The sequence below is a fragment of the Mercenaria mercenaria genome, chromosome 1, assembly GCF_021730395.1.
Source record: "Mercenaria mercenaria strain notata chromosome 1, MADL_Memer_1, whole genome shotgun sequence".
NCBI classification, from domain to species: Eukaryota; Metazoa; Mollusca; class Bivalvia; order Venerida; family Veneridae; genus Mercenaria; species Mercenaria mercenaria.
The window spans coordinates 110212588-110223938 of NC_069361.1; the positions used below are offsets into that span (position 1 = coordinate 110212588).

Here is an 11351-nt window from a genome sequence, read left to right on the forward strand (position 1 = left end):
GTGAGCTTTTGTGGTCTCCCTGTGTCCATGAATCCGTCGTCAACAATTTGACTGTTAAACACTCTAGAGGTCACAATTTTTGACTTAATCTTTATGAAACTTGGTCAGAATGTTCCTCAATAAAATCTTGGGACACATTTGATGTTGGGTCATCTTGAATCAAAATCTTAGGTCACCATGTCAAATCAAAGAGAAAAAAGCTTGTTAACACTGTAGGGTCTACATTTTAGACAATATCTTCATGTAACTTGGGTCAGTATGTTAATATTAATGTTCCTAGGATCAGATTAAAATATGGGTCAAGTGGGTGTCAAAAACTAGAGTCACCAGGGTCAAATCAAGGGGAAAAGCTTGTTAACACTAGAGGTACAATTTTGGCCCAATCCTTAATGAAACTTGGTCATATAAAATGTTACCCTCATAAAAAAATATTGGACAAGTTTATATTGGGTCGTCTAGGATCTAAAAACTTGGTACATGTAACCACCGTCAAATCAAAGGAAAGCTTGTTATTTTACACTGTAGTGGCCACATTTATGACCATATTTGAATATTCTTTGGTCAGTATTTAATCTGGAATGCATCTATAGGCCAAGTTAAATCTAGGTCAGGTGGATTAAAGGTCTAGGCGCTAGGTTCAAATCAAAGGACAGCTTGTTAACACTCCAGAGGCCACATTTTTGATCTGCATCTTCATGAAACTTAATCAGAATGTTAATCTTGATGATCTTTCAGTCAAGTTTTTTGAATCTGGGTTATGTGGGGGGGTCAAAAACTTAGGTCACCTGTCATATCAAAGGAAAAAGCTAGTTAACTCTTTAGAGGCTACTTTTATGATCAGTATCTTATCTGTAACTTGGTCAGAATGTTGTTCTTGATGATCTTTATGTCAATATGCCAGGTGAGCGATACAGGGCCATCATGGCCCTCTTGTTTATTTGTTCTTGTTGTAAGAGAAATTGTACATTTTAGAATACAGATTACAGCAAGTCTAATTTTCTTTATTTTGACAATACTTATTTCAAAGCCTGACAAAAGCATCCAGTACTGTTATTAAAAGTTGTTTTTCACAGTTCAGCTATATTTCATGTATGGATAAAACAAATTATGTGATCTGTGATCATTATAAATGTGTATACAGATAAAACGTAAACATGTGAACAGTTTATTCAATAAATAAAGTGTAATGCAAGTCTTTGTGATGTGTATATAAAAGCAAAATTAGGATTTGTTTTACGAGTAATTTCAGAATTACAATTAACACAAATAGAAAAAACCAAGCCTGCACAAGAAGGCTAATATGTCTCCCTAGACTGAGCTCTTAACCTGCCGTGGTGCAAATAGATTGTTAATGTGTGTCTGTTAAGTCTTGTTAACAGTGAGTTGCAATCTAGTAACTTTTAAGTTTGTATGATTTTTAGCTCACCTGAGCACAGTGTGAGCTGTTGTGATCACCTTAAGTCTGTCATTGTGCTTCTCAACAATTTGCCTGTTATTAAACACCCTAGTAGACAGTTTTTTTTAAATGTTAAAGGGATGAGTTGAAGACTGATCGATTCCCGATTGAGGCAGTGCCTTATTTCATATTATTCTTGAAATGTTGCTCCTGTTTACCAAGGTTTTAGGTCTTTTAAGTCTTACGAAAACATATTCGTAATTTCTTTTATGTTTGTAATAACGAAAGATAAAAGTATCGTATGGATATCTAAAACGTGATTACCGTTTCCATGAACTGATGTTGATTAAATATTTGCTGGAAACGTAAAGTGATTACAGATGAAAACAGTACTTTTAGTCGTTTTAGTCGTAGTGTAATGTTTTTTTTTTTCATGCAAGAATAGCAACAATAAACGTATGCTTTGCAGATTAACGTCATAAAAACGTGCATTATCCCTACACTGGAAATGAAAGAAATGCTGCTATATCAAGATTTATGTCAGACTTGTACACGATTTCAGACTGTCAACCTGGAGAGATGTGTGTAGATTTAAACCAAAAAGGAACGGTATCTGGTAGTTTGAGTGGTGTCACCACTTTAACTGGACCAACAGGTTTACAGGATGGAAAAGAATGTAGTAGACAAGCAACTTTTAAGGTAAATACTTACCCGTATACTGTATACTGTTTTCATATGGATGACAAACAGAAATAATTTCAAACCTATGGTATTAAGAAAAAGTAAACATGAAAGTAATCAAGAAACAGCAAAGTTTTAAGTTGAAAAGGACCATAATTCTTACAAAATGCAAGAAAGAGAACTACGGTTGAAAGTTTGTTTACTTCTACGTCAGTCGAAACCTTTTACTATTTCATTTGTACAAATTGTCAACCATAGTAAAAACTGTTCTTTTTGTTATCAGGTAACATTTGATAAACTCCCTTCGAGTTCTACAGGTTTGTGTCATACAGACATCTACACACAAAGGCGCATGCTGAAGGTTCAGATGTACTTCTCCGATAAATACCGAAATTTATGGATGTTTAATATAGGAGATAGTCCCAGTAACGATGGATGGTGTAAGCTTTGACTAGCTATACCTTTTACTCTAAAAAACATGAAGTTTTAAATAGTACACACTGCATATATGTATGCATAAACACAGTATGAATGTGTACCACCACTAAAACCTGGCTGTTTTTAACAATCAAATGTTACAGTATGAAATTTAATTATGAATGTAGCTCTATATGCAGATTTTGTTAATATATTTAGTAAAGTAAAATACATTTGATAAGTGTTTTATACATTTGAATTAAATATCTAAAAATAAAATATTTTAGTGAAACATTGCCATTGCATATCTTTAAAAAATGCTTTTTAACAGAATAAAGACGTGTCTGTTGTTAGAAGATTTGTGTGTGTGTGTGTGTTCGGGTTTAACGTCTTTTTTCAACAATTTTTCAGTCATATAAACGACGGTGTCTACTTGTAGCCGTGAGCACAATGCCCAACTTTATAGTGCTGCCTCACTGGAATATCACGCCGTAGACACGTGACATGATACCCCACCTAGTCACATTATACTGACACCGGGCTGACCAGTCCTAGCACTATCCTCTTAATGCTGAGCGCCAAGCGAGGAAGCTGCTAGTACCATGTTTTTACGTCTTTGGTATGACGCGGCCGGGGATCGAACCCACGACCTCCTGCACTCGAAGCGGACGCTCTACCACTAGGGTACCGAGGCGTTAGAAGATTTGAAAATTCTGTATTGATAGCTTTATATTATTATATATTTTCAGCGGGGGACTATGGTGACACGGAATATGAAGCTGAAATTCAAGCCGTTAGCCAAACAGTGGCTGTGTATGCTAACAACGTGAACAGAACGGACTGCAGGGCTCAGCTACTTTATCAGTATAATATCTAAATATTGAAGTTATAAAACATTACTACGTAAATGTAGATAATAATATGTAATATGAGAAACACACTAAATTTTTCAACAAAACTGACTGTAAATTCAAATAAGAAATAAAAAAAATCCTTCGTTTCTATGAAATATTGTGTCTGAAGTATTGATAAAAGCAAACCAAGAAAAAACATTCACCTCATATCCAAATGAAAAATACAAAAATACTCATTAGTGAAGTAAACCGTATGCGCTTCATATTCGATTTTAGTTATACTTGATTATAGCTGAGATGGCATGTGAATTAAGAAAATAATGTAATATTTCTGACCTCAACAATATTCTCTTTGTAGGTATAATGGAGCAACTAATACCAGTACAAGCAAAGTAAATGTTTGGATTGCCAATCATTATCTCAAAGTGGCGAATGATAACGGTCTCTGTGAAAGGAATTGTAACAAATGTCTGTATGGTCTCAACGGGCAGTACACTCCTGGAAGTATCAATCAAGACATTCATGTTGCAGCCAATAGAGTGGTAGCTGGAAGTTACAGAAATGGATATGGACTCTGTTTTATGAAAATGAGCTGGGTGGGTGGCCCAGAGGTGTAATATTGTTTTGTAACATAGACTGTACGATTATTGTTTGAATTTGAGAGCTAATTTCATCATACTAAACTGTTTTCTTGCTTTTTTGCATGCCCAGAATCGGTGTAAAAAATCAAATGTTTTATGCAAGAATTCTGCATTATTATCATTTACTGGTTTCGTATGACATTAAGATTTACTGCAGTAACAGCTGCCAAACTTACAAATATCAGACCACAAAAATAGTCACTAAGAAGTATGTTAAAAAATAGAGCATATAGGCACTAAACTTAGGCACCCGTTTATTGTAATTGGCTTGTGCTTACTTTTTAGCTGATAACTAGATATAACCATCCAAGTCTACATGTGTATTTTCAAATCTAGAAAAAATTTACAAGTTTAGATATTTTTTATATAAAAATTAGACATTACTAGTAGGTTCATGAGAAAATATATTTAATAATTGACATTTTTCGTGTATTGAACTCGAAATTCATCTTGTATTGTACATGTACAGCTACCTGTATTTTATAATGTCATAGACCGATACTCTTTGTTCATGCCCTCTGAACTTACTCTGTTTTTTTTTATAGTATGCTTTTTAAAAAGCAAAAACCCTCATGCCATCGTTAAAATGGTGAATTATTAGGAATGTGTACATGTGATTTATGTCTTTAAGTATTTCATTATGACTGTTTCTCTATTATGTTGATAGCATATTTAGACTTTAACATTTAAAAGAAATTGTACCAAAGTATAGTGGTAAAATGACAAACATATCTGTTGATTGGTTTCCTCTCTCAGAAACTTCGTTAAGCTGATCCCCTGTAATTCCTCACGCACGCACACACGAACGCACGCACGTTATAAGATCACATATTACATATTTGCTGGCCTGCTGGCCCGATAAATGTGTATAAATCGGATGTACAGTGTAAAGCGAAACACAATGACATAAGCTGAGGAAATAGGCGATAAACGTTGTCAGTGAACGGAAACTACATCACAGATGTTTCGTGAGGTCACAGATATGAAACTTTCAGCAGGTAATCAAATATGTTGAAATTCATATACAGTGTTTAATAGAATCATAGCGTTTATTTCAAATACACCGGACTGTACGTAGTGTCAAAATTAACATGGTCGCATGTTTGTTTGTTTGTTTTGGGTTTAACGCCATTTTTCAACTGTATTTCAGTCATGTAACGGCGGGGACATGGTCGCATGCAACATCTGTAAAAACTTTTAATTATTTTGTCTGTAGAAAACAGAAACAGAGAGAAATGTGTGTTATTTTTAGCTCACCTGAGCACGAAGTGCTCAAAGGTGAGCTTTTGTGATCGCGTTGTGTCCGTCGTCGTCGTCGTCCGTCCGTAGTCGTGAACAATTTGACTGTTAACACTCTAGAGGTCACAATTTTGGTCCAATCTTAATGAAACTTGGTCAGAATGTTTCCCTCAATAAAATCTTGGATGAGTTTGATACTTGGTCATCTGGGGTCAAAAACTAGGTCACCAGGTTAAATCAAAGGAAAAGCTTGTTAACACACTAGAGGTCACAATTTTGGCCCAATCGTAATGAAACTTGGTCAAAGTGTTCCCCTCAATTAAATCTTGGAAAAGTTTGATATCGGGTTATTTGGCTTCAGAAACTAGGTCACCAGGTCAAATCCAATGAAAAGCTTGTGAACACACTAGAGGTCACAATTTTGACCCAATCTTATTGAAACTTGATCAGAATGTTACTCTCACTTAAATCTTGAAGGAATTTGATACTCGGTCATCTGGTGTCAAAAACTAGGTCACCAGATCAAATCAAAGAAAAAGCTTGTTAACACTCTAGAGGTCACAATTTTGGCCCAATCTTAATGAAACTTGGTCAGAATGTTCTCACAATTAAATCTTGGATGTATTCGATTTTGGGTCATCTGGGGTCAAAAACTAGGTCACCAGGTCAAATCAAAGGAAAAGCTTTTTAACACTCTAGAGGGCATAATATTTGCCCAATCTTACTGAAACTTGTTCAGAATGTTACCCTCAATAAAATCTTAGATAAATTTGATATTGGGTCATCTGGGGTCAAAAACTAGGCCACCAAGTCAAATCAAAGGAAATGCCTCTTAACAAAGTAGAGGCCACATTTAAGACTGTATCTTCATGAATCATGGTCAGAATATTTTTCTTGATGGTCTCAACTTCCATTTTGAATCTGGGTCATGTAGGATCAAAAACTAGGTCACCAGGTCAAATCAAAGAAAAAGCTAGTTAAAACTGTAGAGGACACATTTATGACCATATCTTAATGAAACTTGGTCAGAATGTTAATCCTAATGATCTATAAGTCAAGTTTTAATCTGGGTCAGTTGAGGTTAAAAACTAGGTTACTTGGTCAAATCAAAGGAAAAGTTTGTTAACACTCTAGAGGCCACATTTATAAATTTATCTTCATGAAACTTAGTCAGAATGTTAATCTTGGTGATCTTTAGGTCAAATTCGAATCTGGGTCACGTGGGGTCAAAAACTAGGTCACCGGGTCAAATCAGAGGAAAAGCTAGTTAACACTTTAGAGACAACATTTATGACCATATCTTAATGAACCTTGGACAGTATGTTAATTTTGAAGATCTTTAGGTCAATAGGTCAGGTGAGCAATACAGGGCCTTCATGGCCCTCTTGTTAATTATTTATACTCTGTTTTTTTCACTCGAACTGATTAAATGTCCAAGGTGAGTATGTCTATATGAATTTATACAGTGGCAACATTTAAGTCTATAGTCAACACTTTATTGTATCCTTGGCAAATCATAATTCCATGAGTAGACCTTTCTAACGTAAACGTAAATCGGAAACGGATTACTGAATCCGTAAATGTTATTTGCAAATAATGGTCTAAGGGAGATACTTTTGCATTACTATTGGATGAAATTGTCTCCCCTAGACCACAAATTAGCCTAAAATTTTACGGATTCAGTATTCCGTTTCGTAATTACGTTTACGTTAGAAAGGTCTAATAGCCAGGTTATACTCGTGAAATGGAAAACATCAAAAATGAAGAATATCACCATAACTGACGTCACTGTAGAGAAAAGGACTGCATTTACCTCCTGACTATAAGCCTCTCCTCAGATCTGACCAGATCACATAAACAATAGTCATATTTCAGTGAAGAAGACAGTGAGACATTGTAAGTAAACAACGAAACAAAAGCACATACCTTTTCAACATATTTGTTGTATGCTGAATTCAAAAAAGTATGTTGACCATCTGGTAAATGTCTCTGAAAAGGACAGACGTGGGCAAAACATTTTTTACTCATTATTTTTAGAGATACTTTCAAAAATACGTTCATATTAAGAATATAACTCATGCCCTTCTATTCAAAATAAGTTATAAAGATAATCGAAATTGTACTTTTTTGCAAAACTTGCAGAGAAAGTATACAATATCTTTTGGGGACTGTCCAGTGGTTTCTGATTTCTTGACAAATCTTTTTACAAAACAGTAAGTAAAATTGTCACGCAAAAAAAATTCTTTGGAAAACAGAAACAAATGAAAAAGAACTCAACTTTGTTCTTATTATTGTAAAATGAATGATAAGAAATTGACAGTCATAGATCAGCTTTGACAAACAGGCTTGACCTTTGATAATCATTACAATTTTGAAAAGAATTGGGGTTGAGATGACTCACATGAAACAAACTTTTTATTATTGTTTTCTACATATTAAAAACAGAGCACTGAAACGAAAGAACCTTTATTTATAAGAATTATAGATTTATCTGGCATAAAATTAACTTTGTATGAGTGAGAGCGCGTGTGTTTGTCTTTCTTAATTAATTAAGTAATTTATAAAGTAATATGGCAAAACTTTGATACCTATTTCTATACGGCACAAACTCATTTGCTTTTGTATTTTATTTCATATATGTTGTCTTTGTTTTATATGCTAAATATCATAGAACATCACATAGTAACATAGTTAATGTTGTTATTGGATATCAAAAATTCTTGAATATTAATTGCATTGGATGTAAATGCATGTAAGTGAGTTTGTAAAATCTTTATGTATCGAGAAAGTGAATAAAAGGGGTAACCCCTTTTGGGGGGCCTCAAAAAAGGTACATAACTCCGTAAATATCAATCTATTTAAAAGCAAAACGTATACTTTCGGGGTTCAAAAGGGAAGTTTTAAGACAAAGTGGCTACATACCAATCAAACAAGAACCAAAAATATCGACACACTGCTGTTAAAAGTGTATGCATATATTCGAGAGGCTAGGGAAGTCCCGCACATTTATAATTGTAGATTAGGCTCTTTACTTAGATGTATGGATCTGAAATATCTTATAAAGATATGCATTTCGGTGCGTACTTCCTTTGTTTCATAGATATGACCATGTGCATTATGCACGTTGGGGGAACTGTTAGTCTGACCGATGCACATCAGCAACCTTCAGAAGTTTTGCATGAATTAAAAAATGAAACTTTTTGGTAAAGAGGTCAAACACCAAAATGCATTATTATTCATCATTATTTGTTGAATTTACAATTTAGGGGACGACTTCCTTACATGAGGAGATTTCAACATCCAAGCAAAGTTTAGAATCCACATTGGTTAGGAGCAAGTGATACGATGACCTTTACCACTCGGCCACAGACGAGTTCCTTACATGAGGAGATTTCTACATCCAAGCAAAGTTTAGAATCCACATTGGTTAGGAGCAAGTGATTCGGTGAGCTTTACCACTCGGCCACAGACGAGTTCCTCACATGAGGAGATTTCTACATCCAAGCAAAGTTTAGAATCCACATTGGTTAGGAGCAAGTGATTCGGTGAGCTTTACCACTCGGCCACAGACGAGTTCCTCACATGAGGAGATTTCTACATCCAAGCAAAGTTTAGAATCCACATTGGTTAGGAGCAAGTGATTCGGTGACCTTTACCACTCGGCTACAGACGAGTTCCTCACATGAGGAGATTTCTACATCCAAGCGAAGTTTGAATCCACTTTGGTTAGGAGCAAGTGATTCGGAGTCAGCGACCTTTACTACTCGACCACAGAGGTCCTGCCAGATTTAATCAATTATAATCAATTAGAACCTGATCAAAGCCAGGAATGGTTGAATTCAACGGATAAAAATGTTGAAGAATAATTGGTATATTACGAGAACCCCTACAGCTTTGACTAGATGGTCTCTATCCTAATCCTTAAATCTCACATAAGCCTAATGACCAAGTGTATGTACAATTGCAACTTAGACAGACACGACACGATGAAACATATAAGAACAGACCAACAAGCTGTAATATCAATACTAAACAGTTTTGAAATATTATATGATAATATTATATGACTGATCCAAGTTGACAGTTTGTTGACTGTAGCGACTAAAGACATCACCCCTGGCATCAAAGAAAAACCTCTGCAGTTTGGCCTGGAACAAGATAAAACATGTACCGAAAGTTCGGCTACGTGATAAATTAAAAAAACAATCATTGTGCATCACTGATAAAACATCAAAATGAGTACCTGAAAAGAGCAAATATCAAAAGCAGACCAAAATATCATATCGTGAAGTGACCGCGTGTAAGGCAGGAAGGGCTGAATATATAAAAAAAAAAGATATTAAAGCATGAATTGCTGCCAGTTCAAATTGCATTTCTTCAAACATGGAAGGACATTGAGATTATTGACAAGGAAATGCTGCATACTTTGCGGATGTCTAAAAATATGCTGTGCTGATTTATAAATTATGTTAATACAGTTTATAACAAACAAGAGGGCCACACCGTAACAGTGTAAACATGTTTGACCTAGTGACCCAGTTTTTGACACAACATGACCCAGTTTCAAACTCGTCCGAGGTTTCAAGGAGATAAACATTCTGCCATATTTTCATGAAGATTGGAGCTAGAATGTTAACAAGATTTTTCTTCGATTTGGCCTAGTGACCATGCTTTTTTTATCCATCCGGGTTTAATTTTTTAAACTCATGGAGACAAATATTCTGACCAATTTTCATTAACATTGGACCAAAAAAACTCGAGAAGATTGGAACAAAAACAAGCTTTTCCTTTGATTATACCAAGCGACCTAGTTTTTATCTTTCTATAATCCAGATTCAAAATCATACAAGGCTTTATGATGGCAAACATTTTGACCAAGTTTTATTAATATTTAATAAAAATTGTTGCCTCTAGACTGTAAACAAGCCTTTTCTTTGATTTGACCTGGTGACCTAGTGTTTGACCCGAGTAACCCAGATGAAAACTTATCCGAGAGTTTATTATGACAAATTTTCTTACCAAGTTTCATGCACACTAAATGAAAAATGTAGCCCCTATTGCACACACAAGATTCATTTTTGTTTGACCAGGTGACCTAGTTTTTGACTTAACCCATATTCGGACTTTATCTAGATTTCATCAAGAAGATCATTCTGATCAAATTTACAAAAATAAAATTAATTGAAAAATGAAGTCCCTTTTTACACACACAGTTTTAATTTGACCGGGTGACCTAGTTTTTGGCCCTAGATAACCTATATTCAAACTTGACCTACTAATCAAACAAGCATTCTGACCAAGTCCTATGAGTTCTAAACTTAGAATGTGTTCTCTAGAGTGTTAACAAGATTTTCCTTTGATCTAGCCTAGTGACCTTATTTTTAACCCCGCCTAACCCAGATTCAAACATAGCCTAGAGATCAACAAGATGAACACTCTGAATAAGTTTCATGAAAACAGGGTCATAAATGTGGCCTCTAGAGTAGTAACAAGCTTTTCCTTTGATTTGACCGAGTGACTTAGTTTTTAACCTTTCATGACCCAGGTTCAAAGCTGACTGAGACGTCATCACGGCAAACATTCTGACTAATGCTCATTGGTTTCAAACCTAAAATGTAAACTCTAGAGTGTTAATCAGATTTTTCTTTGATCTAATCTAGTGACCTAGTTTTTAACTACATACAACCTAGTTTCTAACTTGACCTAGAAATTATCAAGACAAACATTCTGACTAAGTTTCATGAAGATTGGTTTACAACTGTGACCTCTAGAGTGTTAACAAGGCAAATGTTGACGGACGACGCACGACGGACGCCGGACGCCGGATAATGACCGGTCTTAATAGCTTACCTTGAGCACTTCGTGCTCTGGTGAACTAAATCAACAACAAACAAGAGGACCAAATGGTCCTAGGTTGCTCGCCAGCTGGAACAAGGTACTTCTTTGATTTGACCGGTTGACCTATTTTTGGACCCAAGATGACCAATATCTAAATATGACCTAGATTTCATCAAAATAATCAGCAGGGTCAAATTGCATGAATATCCAGTCCAAAGTGCAGCCCCTAAAAACAATAATTAGATTTCTCGGAAGCACAGAGTACCAAAAACACAGCCCCAGAGT

General features: G+C 35.2%; 1 protein-coding gene across 1 annotated transcript; it reads left to right on the top strand.

The window, feature by feature from the left end:
- The first annotated feature begins 1756 nt into the window (after positions 1-1756).
- LOC123526752 (uncharacterized) lies at positions 1757-4524 on the top strand. The gene is made up of 4 exons (XM_053520359.1): positions 1757-2095; positions 2361-2517; positions 3244-3358; positions 3707-4524. The coding sequence occupies exons 1-4, from the start codon at positions 1934-1936 to the stop codon at positions 3963-3965; spliced, it is 693 nt and encodes a 230-aa protein (XP_053376334.1). The 5' UTR covers positions 1757-1933; the 3' UTR covers positions 3966-4524.
- The last annotated feature ends 6827 nt before the right edge of the window (positions 4525-11351 follow it).

Bases quoted from the DNA above. Each gene is read 5' to 3' on its own strand.
- LOC123526752 (XM_053520359.1), top strand. From the start codon at position 1,934: ATGTCAGACTTGTACACGATTTCAGACTGTCAACCTGGAGAGATGTGT. The intron at 2,518-3,243 runs GTAAGCTTTGAC...ATATATTTTCAG, and splicing joins TCCCAGTAACGATGGATGGT to CGGGGGACTATGGTGACACG. The intron at 3,359-3,706 runs GTATAATATCTA...TTCTCTTTGTAG, and splicing joins AGGGCTCAGCTACTTTATCA to GTATAATGGAGCAACTAATA.